The sequence below is a fragment of the Zonotrichia albicollis genome, chromosome 3 (genome assembly GCF_047830755.1).
Source record: "Zonotrichia albicollis isolate bZonAlb1 chromosome 3, bZonAlb1.hap1, whole genome shotgun sequence".
Lineage (NCBI taxonomy): Eukaryota > Metazoa > Chordata > Aves > Passeriformes > Passerellidae > Zonotrichia > Zonotrichia albicollis.
In genome coordinates this window covers 84,366,757-84,389,975 of record NC_133821.1, presented here as the reverse complement: position 1 = coordinate 84,389,975, position 23,219 = coordinate 84,366,757, and the positions used below count along the sequence as shown (strand labels likewise).

At 36.8% G+C, this 23,219-nt stretch overlaps 1 protein-coding gene across 1 annotated transcript in view; it reads right to left on the bottom strand.

Moving 5' to 3' along the window:
• Positions 1-3,455: 3,455 nt before the first annotated feature.
• APOB (apolipoprotein B) overlaps positions 3,456-23,219 on the bottom strand; it is a 35,598-nt gene continuing 15,834 nt past the window's right edge. Inside the window, 14 exon segments of the mRNA XM_005485102.4 lie at positions 3,456-3,682; positions 3,685-3,845; positions 3,847-5,456; positions 6,510-6,693; positions 7,509-7,623; positions 8,074-15,654; positions 16,544-16,920; positions 18,576-18,721; positions 18,990-19,177; positions 19,309-19,484; positions 20,739-20,949; positions 21,526-21,647; positions 21,860-22,042; positions 22,566-22,777. Coding sequence (XP_005485159.4) covers positions 3,639-3,682; positions 3,685-3,845; positions 3,847-5,456; positions 6,510-6,693; positions 7,509-7,623; positions 8,074-15,654; positions 16,544-16,920; positions 18,576-18,721; positions 18,990-19,177; positions 19,309-19,484; positions 20,739-20,949; positions 21,526-21,647; positions 21,860-22,042; positions 22,566-22,777 — 11,310 coding nt within the window. The 3' untranslated portion in view covers positions 3,456-3,638.

The window sequence follows — 23,219 nt, the reverse complement described above, 5'->3', positions numbered from 1 at the left end:
TTGAATGGATAATGAAATGAGGGAAAAGATGATGAGATGTATATGTATATTTCCATGTCTAAGGCCTGGGACCAGAACCTAGAATTCTTGGCCCTGACAGACTTTCTCTGTGATACTAAGTAATACTGTGTAAAAAGTTGTAAAGAAGCTCTGGTTAATGTTGTACAGGCAAGTTTCATTCTGATCTGACTCAAATTTTTTAGTGATTCATTTTCTTGTCTGCATGTTTTTTCAATGATATTTTTGTGTAGATTTTTATAGATAATAATATAGCTTTGTCCTACAGTATCCCAGAGTGCTTCTCAAGTTATACATCTAACTGGCCAAAGCCTACTTCTGTTGAGGCCAACAGACATTTTGCTATTGATTTCATTTGGGCCAGGATTTGGCTGTATAGAAATGGAATATGAGCAATTCTGTATGTCCGCATGGCCTTTAATAAATTCTGGTTTCCCACCTGGGCAATAAATCTGCCAGCAGAAGAGTAGTACAGATTTTGGTGTCACTTACTGAACAACTAAATATTTTAATATAAATTTTGAAAGGTATCAGTAGGCCATAATTGCAGTTGCTCTAAAAGTATCAATAGCACAATTTAGAGCCAGAGGTGGAAGATAGTGTGTGTGGATGTGGATAAGTGTGAAGAATCTCTGGATATGCAGCAAACTATGCATGTACTTTTAAATCACTTAATAAAAAATCAGCTCTAGTTGGTTGCATAATCTAAAATTCTGGAACATTTTTGCTGTCCTACGTCTGCAAAAGTTTTTCATTTAGGAACACACACGTTTCCTGTCAATGTTATTTCTACAATCACTTAGTTAGAGCAGGGCATATTGTTCTCTCAATTTCTTGTTAAAATGTTTCACGTAATTAAACTTTTACAACCAGTTCTGCTCTATGTCTGATACCTGCTGTAAATTATAAAGAAAAACCTCTCTGGCATTTATGAGAATTCAGATGATGAAGACTACAGAGAAAAAGAAAAGAAAGAAGCAGTGTCACTGAGCCCCAAATAGTTGCCGTTTCCCTGTTATCTCCCACACAATTTGATTTAATGAAATAGAATATTTCCTGTTATATAAACGAGACTGAAAAGAAGCCAAAATAGAACTATTAATATTGCAAATTATGATATTGCAAACATTTAATTAGTTGCAACACAATTTGAATAATTGTGGGGTTTTTTCTACATTTCTGTAGCTTACTACATGGGAAATAAGACTAAAATTTTCTAGATTCTGAAAGAAAAAAGCAACAACAACCAAACAACAGGAAAAAGAATGGAAATTAAAGAGTCACCTGGTTGTAGTGCTTGTGTCACATGTGATGCACACACACAAACATAAGCAACCTCTTCCTGTGTCAAAATATTGCCCGAGTTTCAAAGGGGTGCTTGAGATGACCTTTCTGGTTTGGAGATTTACAAAACAGATAAGTTCCAGTAAGATCAATTTTGAGAGCAGTGTTCTGCTTCCAGGCCCTCCCAGACCAACTGTGGGATGACTGCAAGATGGCACATCGATTACAGGATTGAGAGCTTTAATCCAGTTGGCAGCAATGCTGCTATGAGACTTGGAAATCTCCTCTAACCTCTAACCACATTTTAGTGTGCAAACTATTGTGTTTGCTCTTGGGAAGCTTCACTCTTGCCAACAGGAGCCAGTATTTATACTATTTGGCATATTTATTATTCAGTTAACCCATTCCTTATAAGTAAATAATTTTTTTAGCATTTAAAATCCTTCCAAGAACAATGGATGATGGACAGAAATAAATAGACATGAGGGGAAAAACAAAAGAAAACAAAATTTAAATCGCTCTTCTCCCATAACTATTATAATTTATTCTATTGTCCTTTGTTTCACAGGGTTGTTTGTCTTGATGAAGGGAGACAACAATCAGTCAGTGGCTGAGAAATCTGGTTGTGTTTAAACATTTGTGTTAAAATTCAGGGGAAAATTCAGGGAAATGAGTTGTGCAGTCTGATATCCAGTAAAGATCAGGTGACCCATAGGCTTTGGTTTCCTTGTGAATGAAGGTAAAAGGGCTCTGCAGCCAACATATTTTTTACTGGGATGCTCAGTAGAACATGTAAAAAGGGAATTTTATACCTTTGGTTCCTCTGGGCAGGGCAACGTATGCAGATTAATTCTATTCAGAATCAAAACATATTTTATAGTTCACAGGGGACTATTCTATCTCTTATTCTGCGAATTTTTGCTGTGATGTCTGAAAACTCTGAAGAGAAAATTGATTTACCTTACTTTCTAAGAGATAACCACTTGCTGGCAGCTAGATAGGTGTGTGTATAATACCATGCTTGTGAGATTCTGACTTCTGGGTTAAAGATAAGAATCTGATAAGTATTTGATAAGAATGATTATCTGATAAAAATTATTACTGGTGAAGTTACTCAGATAATAATATTATCTATCAATAGGGATATCAAAGTCTGGGTGCTCCGTTGCTTCATGCATGTACTCCACCACACCATGGAATGAAAAGAGCTCTGTTTTTCCCATTAATGAACAAGCAAGAACCATGTTACAGTGTGAATTGATTGTATCAAAACAGACATGTGCACAAAATTTCTAGTGTTCTTTGTCAAAAAGTTTATTCTCAAAAAGGCAACATTATTTCAGCCCAAGCATGCATTTCTCTAGGACTGTCTATATAGTACACCACTGCTGCTCAACATATTTTTCACTTAGAAACAGTGTTATTTTGTGAGGGACTTCTTCAACATCTTAAATTCATCTTTTAAACTGAAAATTCATTTAAATGGCCTAAGCGTCTGCCTAAGAGGGGAAAACTTTTTGACTTCTGTCACACACAGTGATGTCCACGAAACTTTGACACTTGAGTAAACTCATAATAAGTAAAACATAGACAATTTAAATTGAAACCAGAAATATCATGGGGAAACAGGTGAGAAAACCCTGTATTTCTGAAATATAAATTAGCCAGTAGAAAGAAAACTCATATAAAATTCTTGGTATAGTTGTCTGAAAACTGACACAAGCATAAATTAATTCTTATTAAAAAACCTTTTTATTATTATCTGAAAATTTCCAGGAGTCAGATTTCTATATATGTTCATATTTGTATGTTAATTTTCAATTTTTGATGCCATTTTCAGAATTTCTAATTTTTTAAATTCATGTTTTTACACTTGCTCTTTTCCTTGCTTATCTATGAAGGTATCTCTATGCTGGGAAATAGATGTGCTTCCAAGTCTTCCTTCAACTGGCTTATGAATGTGACCTTTATCTTAAAACCTGTTTATTCTATGTATTCCATAGCTTTTGTGACTATTTACAATATGCATTGCACATTATTAACTTGATCCAACATATTGTGAAATTACAGAAAAGACTTCCCATTGACCTTGAAAATTGTTGGATTAAGCTTTATGGTCCAAGTAAAAGTAGTTATAATAAATGACACAAAAATGTAATAAAGAACTCATTTATTGGCTTATTAAGCTTATTAAAATAACCTAGTGTAGATTACCAAGTCTTCATTTACAAATTCAGATTCAAACATATATACCTGAAGCTCCAGTATACTGATTGCTGTTATATTTAAATACATTTTGGTAGAAACTTGTTACTCCTCCTCTTCTACATGCCCATTCAGGTGTTCATGTGCTGCTGGATATTTTCCATAATCTCCTGAGGACTCGCTCAGTGTCAAGTTGTTCATTAGTGAAGTGTTGCATTTCGTTCCATTTCTTGGAGCCTTTCTCAATGCCTTGCTGAATCAGTATGTGTGCCATTTCAACTTTATTCCTGAGTGCCTGTCTGCTTTTTTGGGGCTTTTGGTAAATGGCCTGCCAGTCACATGGGCACCTGTATTCTGAGCTCTCCTTGACGAACAGCTACGTACGGCTTTATGCTCTCAGCTGTTATTTGCTCAAGCCAGCGAAGAAGCTCTGAGAGATATTGCAGGAAAGCGGAGTAATTCTCTATAGTTAGATCAATTAACCTTTTGGCTTCACTGATTAGCTTTTCTTGGGACTGACTAAGCTGCCCATAGATCTCCCGGAATTTTTCTTTGAGTTGCTTGTTATGTTCATCGATTTTCCTCTTAGCAGCTGCAGACCAAGATCGGATTTTTTCTTGAGCAGCAGATGAGAGTTCCATGATCTTCTGTTTTCCTTTTCCTTCAAAATCAGTTATAAGGTCATAATATTCCTGACTGTAGATTTCCACTAATTCTCTTACTTGGTCTGTCAGGCGTGTAGCAATGCCAGCAAGCTCTCCAATACGCTGGTTGTGCCAATCTACGACAAGATCTATGATATTCTTCAGCCACCCCAATACTTTTTCTTCCACCTCATAGTATTTCACTGACAATCCAAGTGTAGTTGGATCAAAATATTCCTCCCGCAATGACTTTACATAGAGGAGCAGCTGGTGCAGCTTTTTTGAAAGGTCCTGGAATGTCTTCTGGCTAAAGTCCTTGAATTGTGAAATGTATTTTTTAACATCTTTTGTCAAGGATCTCAGCTTCTGGGCAAATTCTGAAGCCATTGCATCTTTGTACAGCTTTTGTGTTTCGACTTTGATGTCTTCAAAAGTTTTGGATTGCAAGCTTCTAACCATTTCTTCTACCTTCTGAAAAACTTGCTGCACTGCTTGTTTCAGTTGCTTCAGCCTTCCTGCAAAGTCAGCTTCCTGAAGAGTAGCAAATGTCCACCTGATTTTGTTCTGCAAATCTTTCAGCATTTCTTTGATTTGATCAAGTACATTACGGCCTCTAAGAATTGTTTCAGAAGCAGGAAGTCTGACTTCCAGCTCATTGATAGCTGCAATCAAGGCATCAAAGTACTCCTGAAGTTTTGAAAGGCATACATCAGCAGTTTTTGCTGCCTTCTCTGTAGTCATGAGGTAAATTTCTGCACCACTGTACTTTTCAGACAACCCAGGGACCTGAAATTTTGTGGTTCTCAGGAATTCAGTGGCTGAGTCAATTACATGTTTTATTTTCTGGTGGTACTGTTCTATTATGTCAATTAAAACATTCAAAAGTTCTGCTTTTATTCTTTGATAGTCGAAGTGTTCGGCCTGATCTGCTGCTCTTCGATAAAGCCGTTTAGCTTTGAACTTCAGCTCCTGATATTTGTCCGAGGCCTCATTGGCAGCTGTGCGAAGCTGAGCATCGAGTTCATCTATTTGATTTGCAGCAAAAGTGTATGCTTTTTCAGCATTATTCTGCATGATATTCTTCATCTTTAAGGTGGCAGCACTAATTTCCAGTCCCGTATGCTCCTTATGGTACCGATTAACATACCTATAGACTGCATTTGTCATTTTAGGCACTCTTGCTTTCAGACCCAACAGCAAGTCTTTGGCAGCATCCTCGTTCCAGTTGAATTTCACTTGAATCTGGTCAGGTTCTTTAAGGGATATCTCACCTTTTAGTATGTCGATGTCATTCTGGGGAGCAGACTGAAAATACAAAACAGGGTAAGAAAACTCCAATATTATTCATGAGTGTATTTTTACATTCTCATTATTGTATCTTTAATTTTACCATTTATTAAGACAATCACTCTCCAGTTTTTTGTTCACTGTCTGTCTGCTGTCTGTTTGCTCTCATCTTGAAAGTTTATTTTGGAAGAAATTATCTTGTACCAAGCTCCTTCAAAGCACAAGACTAGAACATAACTTAGTCTGGTCTTTAATATCTGACTGCAAATAAGATTTTTCCTTCCTTTGTATTAAATGCCTATCATGTCTTATAAGGCAGGTGAATTACTTGGGAAAATGAGCCTTCTTCTCATTCCTGAAATCAATTAAAGGGAATTCAAAAAGGATCTTTTTCATATGAAAATATTAGAGGATTTAATTTTGTAATCATTTAAATAAATGAGACAATTTAGACAGTTATTCAGAGAAGTTAATAAATCCTCAAATGAGAATATATTTACCTGTATAGTTTTTCCATTTTTATAATAAATAGCAAATTACGAGTTGCTTCTGATCCCTAAATTAGTATATAATTTTGGAACCTAATATTTTAGTTTGGAAATTATTGTAGTATGCCAATAATAAAAACATATATTGTAACAGATTAAAAATTAATATTAACAGATTAAAAAAGATACTTCACAGATGGTCTGACCTCTTCTAGTCGCCTTATTCTTATAATGGTCACTTATGTAGTAATTCCAAGTAGCCTGATGGCTATCTATTAAACCTGATGGGTAGCTTATCTAGAACTGACTTTGTACATTCTTCACTTTCAGTGGATGTGCCTTCTTAACCACAGAGATGGAAAAAAATAAATCTGTGAAGGGTTTGAAAACACCTCTTTACACAGATACTATTTTTAGTACTGGAAAGTCCAGTGTAGGAAATAAAACTATTAATTACTGATACTATAGTTTTTATTTGGTGGTTAATTTATATCTCAACATAAACACACACAAAACTTAAAAGGGAACTTTTCCTCTGACCACATCAAACATTTTTGGTTTTTATTGCTCATATCAAGCTTACCTGAGTTTGGTAGTACACTCTGGCAACTAAAGTTTCATTGTCCCTTTCCATTACATAAGCAAGGGTCCCAGCTGAGGGTGAGGATATTGAGCCTGATGATTTCCATTCATTCTCTTGGTAACGCACATGAACATCTGTGAAAGTTGGGCTGATGATGTCTAGTGATAAAGAGTCCTCCATGCCTCTGCAACCACAGTAAACACACAGCTATGAAGTGATTCAGAAAGCACAACCCCAATGATGTATGTCTGAACATAGCACCACTTATAATTTCATATATATATATATATATATATATATTAGTAAACAATGCTTTTGTGATGAAAATAAAATATCAGGTTTATTATCCACATTTCTTAAAATTTAGCCTGACATATTCAAAACTTCCTGTCACTCCAATTTTCATGTTTTAGATAAAACTATATTGGGTTCTGTTGTGAATTTTCATTAAATTAGGGCAGGTAAACAAAGCCTGTAGCTGTACCATTGTCAGCTTTCTACAGATTTCTACAAACTGACGACAATTTTTCCACCAACAGGAGTATGGACACTACTGTTTATCTGCATTTGTACTTGCCTTCACTGATTCCGTCCCTTGGATGTATCAGCACAACGCTTGCAGATTGAAACAGGCAGAAAGAGAGACAAGTCTAATTCCTGGTGTGGGCACTTGTGAAAAAAAATTACTCTGTACTGGCTTGTGGTGGCAGAGGGATCCACTGGGAAGAAACCCAGCTATGTTGATGGTTAGATCTAGAACTTCTCTGATTATAAAATACTGTGTTTATGTCTCAGTGGTTTTCTGACCACTGAGGTGGTGAGAAAAGCTGTTCTAGAAACCCTGAGAGGGAACAGCTTTCAAGTTACTTTGAGAAGGAAAAGGACACAGCCCATAATGGCAAGGACTGCAAAGCACCCTGGGGTATTAGAGATCAAAGCAACGACATATCATTTGCAATTATGTGCATTATAAATTACATTATTAGAGCAAATCTTTACCGAAATCCTGAAATAGTTAGATTTTCCTGGTAGTTTGCACTCAGGTCACGATGTGAAAAGCTGCCAGTTGTCTTCATGACAAACACGCCTTCTTTATATTCATAGTTTGAAACAACTGTGAAAAAGATTTCAAATGTGTATATTACCAACAAAAAATAAAAAAGACATATCCAGTTGTATGTTAGATGGCCAGTTTTGGGGTATTTCACTGATATGTCAAATTATGCTTCAAGAAACTAAATGCCCACAATGTCCCAAATAAAAAGACATGAAAACATTTTCTTAACTGGAGCATTTTAAAATTCTCATTATATCTCAACATGGATATGACTGACACACATGATATATCTATATAGTCATTAGCCTTCAGGGTGGCTGACTGAGACTCTGATACTAATTGATGAAAAAATACCACTCCTGATAAAAGAAATGTCTTCTAAAATCAATGCTAAACAGATAGAAACACCTTCATATGCAACACTCTGGGGGAAAAAGATCTGGAAAATCCTAGAATACAGTAATTTTTTCCCTCAAAATCATGGCATATAGGATTTTAAAGTCTTACCATTCAGGTCATATTCCAGGAATTGCAATGTTGAGCTGCAGGTAGAATCAATGGAATGCTCAAAAGAATCCTTCTTATTTGTCAAGTCTGTTCTCCAGGTGACGTTGTACAAAGGGGAAACAACTTTGAAAGATCCAGTCAAGGCACCAAATGATGGGATGTAAATTCCAGCAGGCAAGGATATTTTCAGAGGGGGGATCTCAATTTTCTGTTCAGGAATGGTAATTGTAGGCATTTCAAAATCTGCAATTTTATTAGCTACTTCATCTAGATCTACAGAGAAACTGCCAAATGAAACACTCTTTGGTAAAGTGAATTGAGACATGGTTATTTGGTATTCAGGTATTGTCACCTCAAAAAAAGGCATTTTATATTCTTCTAATGTAATATAATTTGCTCCTACATCCACTTTGGGGAATCTCAGCTTTGGCAGTGTGGGTAAATGGACATCAAATGGCATTGTGCTTAGTGTCTGTGGAATTTTTATGTTGCGCAAGTCAACAGTGTATGCTGGGACCTGGAGAGTGGTGAAAGGAAGGCTGAACTCTGGAGTGCTGAGGACAGGGCTTGGAGCCTTTAGGTGCAACCCAGGAATAGTGACAGTGAAGCCATCGGTCAGCTTATTCACAGGTATGGGGAAAAAGTAACCATCCTCACTCTTGGTGTACACGAGGGATGCTGAGCCATTCAAGTACTGTTTCCTGTCAGCACTGGTAGTGACGTCCAGCTTCAAAATATCCCATAAGCTCTTCTCAGAAATGGGACACTTGATGACTTTGAGGAAGTCCATGTATCCTTCCAAAGAACCAGAAATATCAAATTTTGCTTTTGAGTTTTCATTTGATAACTGCATATCATGACTGAGAGATAGTGAGTGAATTTGGCCTTCACCCTTCCAGCCAGCTTTCTGGTTTGTAGGACTGATTTTCACTACAACAGCCTCATTAACTGATGCCATGCCCAGGAAGGGATTTGGCTGAATGGCTTGAATCTGAAGATCTGCTGATACATCCCAAGGAGCCAGCTCTAGGGTTGCTTTGCATCTCTGAGTCCCCGTTGTTGTGAAACGAGATGTGCATCGTGCATAATTCTTCCCATTGTGCTCCCAGACTGCATAAATACGACGGGTAGATGCTTCAACTGCAAGTAATTCTTTGATTTCAATCATCCAGAGTCCATCTGCTTTAGAGTGGGCCTCGAATCTGAGGGATGACCGAGCTCCATTAGCATTTAAATAGCCATTTACCTCATGGTCTAAACTCCCAGAAAATGCATTTCCAGTGTAAAATACTCCGTCAATACCCCCAGTTGTAGAAGATTCTACTGATATGTAATATGTCAGGCTCTCTAAAGCAAATTTGTGAGCAATTTCTCCCTTAGCACTGGTACCATATTTGAGAGTATTAAAATCATACATTAATTTTATCACTGAGGAAAGAGTAGGTTTAGATTTCGTATTTCCAGAAAGTTCTTGGCTGAAATTCATTTTTAAAAGTGGTGTGTCAACTTCTATATTTGTTGCCACGGTAGCTTCCATCATCCTCTTTAAGAGAGTGATAGTGCTATCATGGTTTCCTCCTAGGTATTTGTTATTACTCAGGGACAATGCTGTGGCCAGCTTCAACCCCCTTTTTCTTGTCAAACTTGTTGAACCATCCAGCTTAAATTGCAGAGCCTCAATGACAGAAGAGGATGAGACACCGAGATGTCCAACAATATCTGACTGATTGAACAGTCCAGCATTTGCAGTTAGAGTGATTACACTGGATTTAAATGAGAAGTCATAAGTAATGTTGCCCATGGCAGGAACTAAGATGTTGTTTGCTGAGTTGTTGATTCTGAATCTAGGAAGCTTTAGAGTGCGTAGATCCTGGGGAATATGAAGGACTGGAAGCTCAAAAGAAGGTACAACTAGTGTGTAAGATGGAACTGAAAAGCCAATTATTGGGACTGTGAATCCTCTTGTGCTTATTTCTTTTGGAAGCGTGAAACCAAAGGCTGGCATCTCAGCAGTGAAAGGAGAAACTTCAATATTCACAACTGGAATGGTGTATCCTGGAATTGTGAGGGTCCGTGGTATTTTGTTCAGTGATGTTTGTATTTTGTATTTGTCCAGTTTTGTTTTGGCATCATTATATGACTTTGTAAGAAAATCTAAAGCTGCATTTCTCCCTTTCTCAAAATGCTTGTTGAATAAAAGGATGTTCTTATTAAGTACTTCATGCACTTTTGCTAAAGGAAGTGGGATTGCATGCATGTCTTTGTTTTTCTCATACTGAGCATTCAAATTTAATTCAAAGGATTGTCTTGTTGTCTTCAGTAATTCCTTCAGGCCTAGCTGTTCCCACAGTGAATAATCTTTCAGCTGAGGAGTTTTGATTCCAGTGTAGGGAATCTGCATCTGAGGAATGCTTAGAGGAACGTTTAGGAAGTCCAGGTTGGCATCTCCATTCATTTCAATATGAGCTTCAATTCTGTCATCATTGTTGCCAGCAGACATATTATGGGAATATCTGTACTGATTGAATCTGCCAGTAGCTTGCCAGTTGACCTGCTGAACAGAAGAACTGAGAGCAAACCCATAGTTATTCAGGAAGTCAATTTTGCCAGTTAGTTTCATTGGGAAGCTGATTTTCACGTTTCCATCATTGTTTGTAGAAAGATGAATTTTGAAAGGGTTTGCCAAGAAGGAAAGCTCATTATTTACAGTTCCGGTAATCCGTCCATGGAGCCGAGCATTGTGAGAGCCTGTTAATTCTACTTTCATTCCTAGAAGCTCTACTGTGCCTTGCACATTCAGAAGGCTACGTCCCACACGCTGCGACTCCATTTCAGACTGAATCTGAAACACTGCAAACATCAAGGAATGGCATTCATATCTCATAGCTTGGTTGACTTTCAGGTACTTATCATTTATTCTGTTGTTGGCAGAAAATGTAATACTGGGGCCCTCAATCTTGAAAGTGGCTAGTGAATCATGAGTGCCTTCATCGGAGAAATTAGGTGAAGCCCATTTCCAGTTTCCTTTACCAGCAGTGGTAAATGATATGCGTCCGGCTTCTACCTCTGTTGTCATGTTATTGATCAGATCAGCCTGGCTAGAGAAATCAGCTTGTGGAATATTCAGTCTGTGAGAATATGCCATTCCACTCTGCATCCAAATTTTTCTTTGCAGCTTGACCATTAAGTTATTCTGTAGCTCTACTGAATTTTTCTTTGTATTTAGGTTTGCTCTAGTTTCAGCTTCACCTACTACTGAGGTCCCTAAAAATACCACTTCATTGGTGTGATCAACTTTAAGGAACCTATGGTTGACTTTCATGGCATTTTTAAGGTTCAGCTGTTTCATGTCAGGGGCCAGCAGACGTGAATCTGCAGTAACGCTAAAAACTAGGAAGTCTAATTTGGAGGTTGTTTGAGCTGAAATGGAGGTAACAAATTCTGGACTGTTTGCAGATGTTGTGGTATTACGAAGCTCAGCTTGTGTAGACAGTGTGAAAAATGGAGAGGTGACTCTGAAAGCACCAGACAACTTGCCAAATGTAGGGACAGTCACAGTATGTGGGATATGTGGGAGCTGGAACTCTGGTATCTTCATGTTAGGAATCTGGAGCTCATTTAGATTTAGCTTTGGAATCAATAATTCTGGTATTTGAAACTGAGGCATTTGTATTTCTGGGAAAGAAATATCGGAAAAAGGCATATCTTTCATCTTCAGATCTTTCAAATAGACATCGATAGATGGGAACTGAAATTCTGCAGACATGAATTTGTCTATTGTTCTCACAATCAGAAGCTTAACTTCAATCAGGTCAATTGTGAAGGAAGGAACTTGAAAGGTATTTAGAATTTTAAATTCTGGGGTAGTAAATTTCATTGGGATTTTCATGTCCTTTAGTCTCTTAATATTGATCTCATAGGAGGGGATACGGAGATCAGTCAGTGGGACAATGAATTCTGGTGTTCGAAATGTTGCTTCCCGAAGACTTCGGAGACTAACCTCAAAGGCAGGTATAGTGACTATAACTGCCCTGATTTCAGGGACTTTAAATCCAGTTTCAACAAACTGTTTTACATTTTCAGCCCAATTTTTTAGATCATACTCTTCAGCCAAAGCAGTGATTTTTTTGGAAGCTGTGTTCCATTGGTCAGAGATGTATATAACAACAGAATTGTAGAATTGGCTTATCTTCTGAAGACACCACTGGAATTCCTGAGAAATATCCATTTCAGAAATTCTCTCTTGCAGGTCTTCCAGATGTTCATTTACCTTGGCTTTAAGATTAGCAAATGTTGTTGAGTCTATGAGCTCCCTGAGCCAGTTAATTACTGCAGCAAGCTTCGTGTCCTTTAGCTGTTCCATGTATTTTGAAATCACAGCTCTAAAATCTCTTATATAATGTTTCAGGGCTTCTGCTTTCTGTGGAAGTTCTAGATTTCTGAGTTCCTCATTTATTTTCTGAGTCACTTCTCGAATTCTTTTATTTGTGTCGTCTACAAATTGGTCATAATCAAAAGCCTTGAGCTTTTTAATAACCATGTCAAGGAACTTGTTGACTTGCTTTATCATCTTTTCATAATCAAAGGTTTGCACTTTCTTGACAGCATCATCAACAAAAGCAACAACTTTATCAAAGTATGACTTCACATCAGCATTTTGCAGGTAGATGGTCAGTTTCTGGACAGTTTCTTTTATCCTGTACGTTTTAAGCAGTTCTATCATTCTGTCAATTAAAAAATATATCTGCTTATCAATTTCATATTTTATAATCAATTTGTGCATACGACCACGGAAAGCGCTGATCTTCTCAGATAATTCATATTCCTCTATCCAATTTAGAATAAAGTCTTTGATTTGTTCAAGAATTTCATTAATTTTTTCGATTGGCAATGATCGCTTAAATTTTTCTAAACATTCTTTAGCATCAAACGCTTTAATCTGTCGTTTCAAATTTTCCGCAACGCTTCTGAGATCAATATTCTGAATCTGAATCTTGAGTGATTCTAGTTTTTCTTGTATTTTAGCTGTAATTCCGTACTCATCATCAAGATTTTTAATCCAAGCCAAAGTGCTGCTTCCGATTTTGTTAAGATCATATTGTTGGAAAAAAACCCGCAATTTTTCAATGGTGTTGATTACAATTGTTCTTACCTGATATTTGTTTTCTAGAGCTGTCATTGTTTCAACTATTTGATCAAGAAGCTGTGCAATAAGTGCTTTAATGTCGTACTGCTCATAATAGTCTTTGATGTATTGCTCAACTTTTATCAGATAGATATGCAGCTGCGACAGTATTTCTTGAAGATTGTCCATGGCTTTTTCCAGCATAATTTGGAGATCATCAGATGTTATTCTGTAGTCCTTTGTGAAAGCAACAAAATTGATTTTCATGCTGCTAACTTTGCCTTTGATATCTAATTTGTCCATGTAATCGTTAATGTCCTGTGGCAGTTTGCTCAAAGTTGCCTTGTATCTTTTCATGTGTTGTTCTATATCTACGCTCTTCAGATAACGTTGTATGGGCTCCAGTGTGGATAGAATGGCGCCTCTGAGTTTTTCAAAGTAAACTGGCAAATTTTCCAAGAAGGGTAGGCTGATAACATGCATATCTTTATTTTTGTCATACTTCACAAAGCCAGAGATGCTGAATTCTTGAGGCTCTGATACGCTGTTCCTGAGACCCAATAGATCAATTAAATTAACTTCTTCAGATGTTAATGGCAGCATGACTGGTCTATCCATTAGAGAGAGATCTGCTAAAGCTCTTCCATTAAGTTCCACACCAATCTTTTCTGCATTATTGTAAGTGCTGAAATCTTGTGAATATACATTATTGTTTAGCTGACTTTTCAGTTTCCAAGAACTTGACTGCTCCGATGGAGTAAAAAGCATCTGAACTTTGTTGTCAAGCAGGGTAGTGTACCTTCCTCTAGACTTCAGGCTATGGCTGGTGGAGCCTCTGTAATCATGGGAGAAAGTGAAAGCAAGAGGCTCTGCTTTAAACAGCAATTTGCTGTACAAATCTCCTGTGTGTTCACCCACAGCAACCAGCTTTCCATTAGCATTGGTGTGTACGTCAGCCGTGATGACAAATGGGGCCATAGTGGAACGCAGAACATTGCTGAAACGGAGAGGTTTGGAATCACAGTTTGTGTTCATGGTAACTGAGGAAGAAAGTCCTGCCACATCCAGATGAACTCTGTGACTCACTGCTGCACCTTGAACGTTTGCCACGGTGTCTGTTTTCAAGTCTGCAGTTAGACCAGCGCATGAAAGGGTGTAGGTGTGCCTTATTTCATCTGCTCCATGGGCTCCTCTGACATTGCCACCCAAGTTCATATTCAGAGGCTCGAGAAGGAGTTCTGCTTTGTTGGAAACTTCCGTTTTAGTGTATTTAAGATTATTGCTCAGTTTAGCTGTTAGTGAGCTAGGCTCCAGTTGAAGGTCAAAAACATGTTTGTGAAACTTGTCAAAGCCGAAGCTGTTGTCCAATTTTGAAACAAATGCTAAGGATAAGCCTGGAATATTCAAATCATTTGTGTACTCCAACTTAATCTCTTTGAATGATCCCTGCAAATTATTTGAAAACTTGAGTCCTTCTCTATTAACTCTGAAATTTAAAACATGTTTGTTGTCCATACCCAGAACCGTACTCTGATATTCACTTCCCAGCGTTATTTCTGTTAGGCTCACTCTTCCACCTACATTGAATTTTGCATTGTTTTTCCCATAGCGCCCGGAAGAGGACAGTGACATGGAGCCTCCAGCAGTGTCGAGCTTGGCATTCATTTCACTCTGAATTGCCAAGGGACTAAACTGCATATTGGTGGTTGCACTGCTGGCTAGACCATACCGATTGACATTGAGTGATGACTTATGTGCAGCTCGATTCTTCTGATCAGTCAGGGAGATATCAGTGTTGAGAACGAGGTCCTGGGAATTGAGAGAACCTGCAAACACGGCAAAATACTGGATTTGCTTGTAAGTGGCTTGGTATTCAGATCGAAGTGCTGCCATCTTCTTTGACAAAATTATTTCAAGCTTATTGACACCTGCAGTATGTTGATACCTCCCGTTGGTTTCAGATGACATTTTCAGCTGGCTGTTTTCAAACTTCAGTGTAGCTGTGTTCTTTAATAGCTCATTTTGTACATCAGAAACTGAAGTAATGGAAAATGAACCATCACTGTATCTGCCAGATATCTGATTGGTAGCCTGAAGGTAAGAAGACTCCAACTTCAGATTTGATTTTCCTTCTAAAACCCGCCTCTTTTCATTGTATGTGGTAGACAGAGTGTAAATGCTTTTTGCATACACTGAAGCCACTTCCAGCTGCCCTTCCATATTGACATTATTGGTATTCATGTTATTGATCTTTTCAGAAACAATATCACTGGAAAATGAAAGCTGAGGACCCAGAGTACTTGATGCTGTAAGTGATAAGGTGTAGTTTGAAACTGGAGCAGGCTCATAATTCTTTCTGCCAGACAGCTTAAAAACTGATGTTAAGACTCTGTGCTTCAGGTGATTTTCGTATGCACAGATGAATCCGTTTCTGTTATATGATGCTTCTCCAGAACCTTAATTAGGAAAAAAGAGACAAAAGGTAAGTGTGTCTATATCTTTTAATTTTTGAGAACTTGTCTGATGCCACTGAACTTCTATGCTACTGCTTGAATTGCAATTTCTGTGATGACATTTTGTTTTAGAGGCCTAAATGCTTTGGTAAATACTGAATATTTCAGTAAAAATGGCTACTATTTTGATATTTGAAGCTAAAGTTTTGAACTAAAAATAAATTAAGTTTCTACGCTACACTACTAAATATAGTAATGTGAAATAGCATAAAATTATGTCATTATTTAAATTAAGAAGATGGACTCAGGAATAGCCCATATCTAACATTCCTAGATTTTAGTGTTTTGTTTATCATGCCTCAGGTAGGGTGAGGAGCTTAGAAGAAAATGAAGTCAGGTTGTCCTTTTGCTGTTTAAGAACCGAAACTGCAATTTTAGGGGAACCAACTTAAAAATACCATATTATGACAATATATGGACACAAGAAAAGATAAGACAATTTTATATACATATATACACATATTAATAGACTGAGAAATAAATTGTGGGCATACCTACACATACATTTGCACACCTGATTTTGAAAACAGTTGATTTACCAGCTGCACAAGTGTTTGTAGAATCATGCCTTCAGTTTTGAAGGATATTTTCTTCAGTAAGGAACATGCAGGAAAACATGGACTGTAAAAGTCTTAACTGAATAAAACTGACTTCTTCACTTTCAGTGCCTGAATAAACAGACACACCCAATATCTTTAAAATCAAAGGGAAAGTGATTCAAGATCATGCAACACCTGTCTTTAAATAGGAATGAAAGTACTGTACCTGATATAAGGGATACAAAATAATTAAAGCAGGTTTGCAAGCACTGACGTCTAGCAAACTTCCTTACCTTTCACACTGTAGGAAAGCAGCTCCAAAACTGAATCAGCATTTGTGTTATAGGTAGCTTTTACGCTGGTTGCTCTCTCTGTGGTGCTGTTAGTCACGGTGTACGCGGCTGTCCAGTTGTAATAGTTGCTGTACACATTAGCAGACACCTCCAACTTGCCCAGCAAAGGCACACGGAAAGGATAGGATTTTGGAACAGTAAATGTTGGGATTCTGTATTCCTGAGATGTCAAACTTATTCCCATGGACTCCACTACCAGAGGAGGTGTTTTAACAGTCTTCGGCATCCATATCTCATCAGATGATTTTCCCGCAAATGGCAGTGGAATATCAATTACAAAACTGTTTTTATTGAAGTTGTATCTGATCCGGCCTTCACTGGAAAATAAAGATAGAAAGATAGGCTGTTAGAAACTAAGTTCATAAAGCATATACAGGAGTTTTCATGATTTCCTCCTCTGCCCAAGATACTGAGCTTCCTTACATGCTTATATCAATGTCCTGATTTTAGTTTTAGAGAGAAATGTAACAATCAAACTTCAATGTCAACATTTTCAAGCACTCCTTCATCAGTATTTATCAAAAGTATTTTTGATACCAGGGAATTTTTTCAATGTTTTTTCCTCTTATTTCATAAACAAAGGGACATGCAGGTAAAATTTTAAAAAATCCTCCAAAATTACTGGCACACTTGTGGGATGCTGAGTAACAGAAAAAGGCAATTATGTTTTTTTAAAAAGTGATGTATTCTTAGAGAAATGCATGAAATCATATTAGTGTTAAGAATTTATCTATCTTTCCCATTATAACCATTTCAAAAGTTTCATCTAAATATTCAGCATTTTTTAAAATTCTGAATAAAAGGGAATAAAATCTAAGCATGCGACCAGGAACTAGGATTGAAAAATGGATCATTGGCTGAAAAAGTGTAATTAGGAAAAGGCAAAACAGAAAGAAACTTGGCCTTAATTTCTGAATGAACAATAGGCTGGCAAAGATACTTTTCTTGTTTTCGTAACTGGTCTTTCATATTGCAAAATCTTGAATTTTTACACTTAGAGCTACATCCTAAGATGAAAATTAAGCAAATGCCTTTGAAATTTTGTTCCTTTACAAAAGGAAATTTGGTCCTTTAAAAAGCTACATAAAAGAGCAGTAAAATACCCCATTATTACCATTATTATTAGCACAGATGATAACAACCTAGGAGAAAAAACCAAGTTTCTTCCTTGCTTATACTAGCTCAGGAGCACAATGGTAGCAATAGAGATGTGTAGCACTAACACACCATACCATATTAGCACAATAAAAGAGAATACATGGGAAAACAGATGTAAGACATACAAAATTGAAGACCCTTCTCCACTTGTTTTTCGAATCCAATCTTACACTAGCCTCTGTTGTCCTTTGCATTTATTTCAGCATTTCATTTCTATGAAATTTAACAGAAGGGTAATGACATTCATACAAGTCCTGTGAAATTCTTGTGAGTAGAAGGGATGGGACCAAACTAGTGCATGCATCCAGTCCATATGAGTACACCTTCCCTCTGAGCATGTCAGGCATGGGAGGAGGTCAGGTTGCTCTGTTGGTGGAGGTTAACCACTATGTGTAGGGGAATGGGAAGAACTGTCCAACAGGACTGCACAGGAAAATGTAGAGCTATGAGGGTGATGGCCAAAGTGTCAGCAGGGATGTAGGACACAAATCTATGAGAGACATGGCTTCGGTAGTTCTGTGGCTTAAAGACTGTTGAATGCTGTATTTTTATTCGGTATGTCTTACAATACAATACTTTGGGATCTATTCACATACGACATGAAATCGAATCTGTATTAAATATGTACATCAATTCCTCCATATAATTTCATTTCTCTGACTGTAAAGTTCTTTGTTGTCATTCCAAATCTAATGCTAATGTTTACAGCAATTCCATGCTGTTTTATAAAACCAAAGCAAAAAAAGTAACACTAAAGTGTGAACAAATATCTATTTTCAGTTTCCTGTTTCACTATCCTAATTTTATTCCCTACCTTTTCAGGAAAAGTTCTTCAGGAATGGTGAAAACAGGCAGGTTAAGTTTCTGAATGTTCAGTTCCTGCAGTGCACTTAGTTTGTCTTGCAGAGTCTGGGCATAAGGGATATCTTTTGATGCCTTTTGCAGCCAGGTGTTGGTTGCCTGCAATGAGGAGAAAAGTTTTGTAAAGTAAATAAAAAGTTTTAGGACTTCTCTGTGAAGGTATTTGAAAGTTATTTGAACTACCCAACTACTGGGGTCTAGGTATCTGCAAAAAATAAAGTGATTCATTCTTATCAAAGCTGGAAATACAAAGCTTATTCGATTTGATGAGTGATTTTACAATTAGTTCTTATTTTGGCTTTCATGGGGGAGGCAAAAATTCCTCAGGGCTATGTACTGGATATCTACTGCAGGTTGAAAACCATACCACGATAAATTGTGACACGATATGGCGCATTGTCATATCTGTGTGAGCCACTTTCCGATCCAGAAGTTCGTTGGTATGCTTCTCCAGAGTTTTTGGGTAGTCTGAAAAGTCAGCTGGGAAGACAGAAGACAGTTTTTTCACAGCAGCACTAGCACTTGAATTCCACTCTAGCTCAACTTTCTCAGCATCTAAAATTCAAATTAAAAAAAAAAAAAAAGGTAAAATTAGTAATATTCTTATTTTGAGAAATACTATGAACTAATAAAAAAAGTTGCTTAAATGTACAGGTTGTGTATGTGGATCATGTTTTTGCTCCTACCATATCTGAGAACAACTCTTTTTGAAATTGAGTTTCCACGAATTGTTGCAGCTGAGCTGATCTGAAGATATGCTTTGTTTGGTGAATAATTAACCAATGCTTCACTTTCAAGTTCAGTTTCCAGGCGAGGAAAAGCAATGATGCCTCTTAATGTTGCCTCTTCCACTCCAGCATATCTGTGAAAGAAAAAATTAATGTGAATAAAATATTTAATTATATTTTTTCAGGAGCAATTTCAGCATTTAAATCTATAGCAAAGGCATAATAGGTGTTATAAAAAAATTAGATTGAATCAAACTTGTAAACACTGTTCTAATTCAATGAGTATTTTCAGCTTATGCTAGTTACTTTGGAAAACTTGTAGTAGACTATTATAATGCCACTGCTCAGATACACACAGTGATGAGTCTGTGTTAATTTCAAAGGAGTGAAAAGGATGGAAATATGTACCTGTCCTGGTAAAGTTGTAACTGAACCAAATTCTAAATGCCTTACTCAAGCTAATTCTCTACTCAGGACACAGACTGTGGCCATGAATCACATAGAAACAAAACACTTGGCAAAATATATTATGCCAGTGGGCTTAATTTTCCTTTATTCACATTTATTTTATATCTGTAACTTTGTTGACTCGAGCAAGCTTCTAATGTTATGTTAGTGCAAATGAAAGGGAATTGAGGTCTCTGACATCTGTCCAAAGCTCCCACTGATATCAGAGGCAATTCCACATGAACAGCAAAGACAAAGACTCCCTGGGGCACCATCAAGATCACAGAATTCCATGGAAGACTGAGGTTTATTAAAGAATGTGATCAGCCCATTTCACTATGGGCTTCTGAGGCAGACAATTTTAGAAACCCTGGCAGGCTGAACATTTTTGTTAGCTCCCCTGTAGATGTTCCCGGAAATATTCTCATCGAGAAGCGTGGGAATTTTTACAGGAAGCTCTCAGTTATTTTTGGTTTTGTTTCTTACTGAGTGCCATTGGATTTCTTCATGTGGAGATGTAATAACTTTTTTTAGAGCCAAGCATATCCAGTAAAAGATAATACCTCTCTGAACAAACCTTGCCTTGTTTATATCCTTGGATTATCACACCTGCAATAACAGTAGTACAATGCATTCTTGTAGTCATGTGCATGCAAACATGGAAGAACTACTTCAAGGAACTTGTAATACAAATTATACATATATATATATATATATACACATATAGTAGGAAAGATCAATCAATGTGTTATATGTATGCATTTGTTACACTAAAAATAAAATACTTTAAAATTTTTCTATAATGGGGCTTCAATGGCAAGTTTATCTGTGTCGGTATTTAAGAAATTTCTCCAAAACAAGATAAAATTTTGCCCAATTTTCACATCCAGTGAAAGCTTTTCAAAGACAGCTCTTAAATTCTAAATGTTTTCCTGGGTTACCTTATCTGGCCAGTAAGAGTAACTTCTGTAATCTTCTTGTTGTTGACATCTAAGACAAAGGTGTATGCTTTCTTCCCAGAAATGGATTCATCAGTAATTCTGAAGTTTGTACCAAAGTCAACACCAACATCTGGAATCTGGACATCACTGGTCAAAATTTTTTTGCCTCTGTTGTACCTGAAGGTCAATGTGGCCTCATGCTGGTTTATACCTAGAAAATATAATGTACTTTATTTATTCACAACTGTGGAATCTGTTTGGACTTTTCTTAAAAGGAGAACAAAAAAAATCAGCTGACAATTATATCTCACTAAAGATCTAACACAACTTTTAATGAGTCTGACTTGCAACTGGGCCATCTTTTTTCTTCTCATCTTCTAAACACACCATGGGCTGACCCACTGATCCATCAATACTTTTTTTATTTAAATGACCCCACAGATGTTTTGTATGCTTTCATTCTGTATTTCATAAGAAACATATTTTTCTCATGCTTATGTAGACCCCCCTCATTATCTCCTCTTCCTTGCTTCCATTCACCAAAGTCACACTTTTATTAAAATCATTCAAAGTACAAAATCAGCCTCTCATCATGAAAATCTTGCACTGAGATTGCCTGAAAGGAAATCTAGTTAAATTGTGGGCCTGCCTGGGGGGAAGATGGTATTCTATCTTACACTGTTAAGAGTACTATTAAGATTTATTACTAAAAATGTCTTTTCTATAAAATGACAGTTCAAAACTGAGAAAAGACACACAGGTTTTTTGGGTTTTTTTTGACACTTACCTTCTGCCTGGACAGCAAACTTTAAGGTGTCAATCTGGTCATTTCCCTCTCTCTGCAGTTCGTAGTTTGCACTTGCAGAGTATTCCTTTACTTTGCCTGTGGACACTAATTCAACCTCAAATCTACAGAAGAAGTAAACAAATGTAAATTTTTTATCCATGACCACAAACGTAAGAAATAATACAGTTCTCAACAGCTCTCTTTCTGAGCTGCTGCTGCTGCCAGTAAGTTTTGAATTATTTTTTAAAGGTAATATTGATGTGAGAGACTATTGGAGACTAAGCAGGAAAGTAGTTAGCACAAAATAAACATAGTCTCAGTTGACATGACTTACCTGGATTCTCCAGTCAAGGGAAAATAAGGAACTGCCTCTGCGTCAGTGGAATTAGGGTACAATACTTTGGTGCAGAAATTTAGACCAGGAATGAAAGGCTTACAAGAAGTTGAGGTTTCTTGGTTCTCTATCAGAGTTGGAATCTCTTCAGTTTTGGCTGGAGACACCAAATGCAGTGTATTGCTGGAACAGAAAAGTCAGCAATTTATTCCCAGGACAGGTGCTCAGATGTCCCATTAACACAGTTACTTCTGGATAAAATTCCCTTATTGATGTAGGAGCTAACTAAAATAACATCTGGCTTTACATGATGTAGGTCTTATTATTGATAATTATAATTTAGTGTATTGAGCCATTTTTTCTCTCTAAAATTAATGTAAGTAGTTCATTTAAATTCAATTTTAAAATATGTATTGCTATTATAATAATTTGATATGAAATTAAACAAAATAATGGAAATAGTAAGAGTATTATATAAAATTCAAAAAATAGTAACAAATAATCTGTAAGCCATGACTTCAAGTCACCACTTATCTGGCATATTTGCTTGTCTTACAAAAGAAGTTATTGCAGTTTTACAATGTCTGGGATTTTTCTGAACTGAAAATTTCTCCATGCCTGACCTAGATTTTCAATTCCACCACAATAAAAACCAAGAACAGAAGGAAGAACATAGCCTTGAAAGTTCTCATTCAGTTGTCATTACCTGATACTGAGGAGTTTTACTGGACTCTTCGGAGCAGGAATGCTGAATTTCAATTGTCCAGCTTTTACACTAACATGTGCCTCTATTCCAGATTCATGGAAAATATTAGAATTCATCTCCACACCACTTCCAGCAAATTCAGGCATATTTATTCCCAGGTGTGTCACAAACTCCACTGCTACTGAAGGTTTAGCAATGAGATCTGCTTGCATCTATTTAATAATAAAAAAAAGGGGGTATTTATTGGTCCAATACACTTCTTGCTGGTTATACAAAAAAAAACCCCATACCACTTCTGTTAATACAGAGGAACATTTTACAGAATTGATTTTGCTATTCAAAAAATCTGATTCCCAAATCACATAATCAAATGGAATGTATAAGTGGTAACTGTGGTATACAAATCAGCAAGAATCCCTACGTATTTTAATGTAAAAATACTCATGCTTCAGAAAGATTTTCTACATGGAGCTACTTGCATGTATTTATAAATCTGAAGACATGAGCCAGTTCTCCATTGTAAGAAAAAAAATAGCAGTTTTCAAAGACAATGAGGAAACAAACAAAATGACAAAAAATAAATGGATCCAAGATTTGAATCTCTCCAAACACGCACTGGCTTATTGTCAACCTTTTGCTTTGGCCATTAAGAAA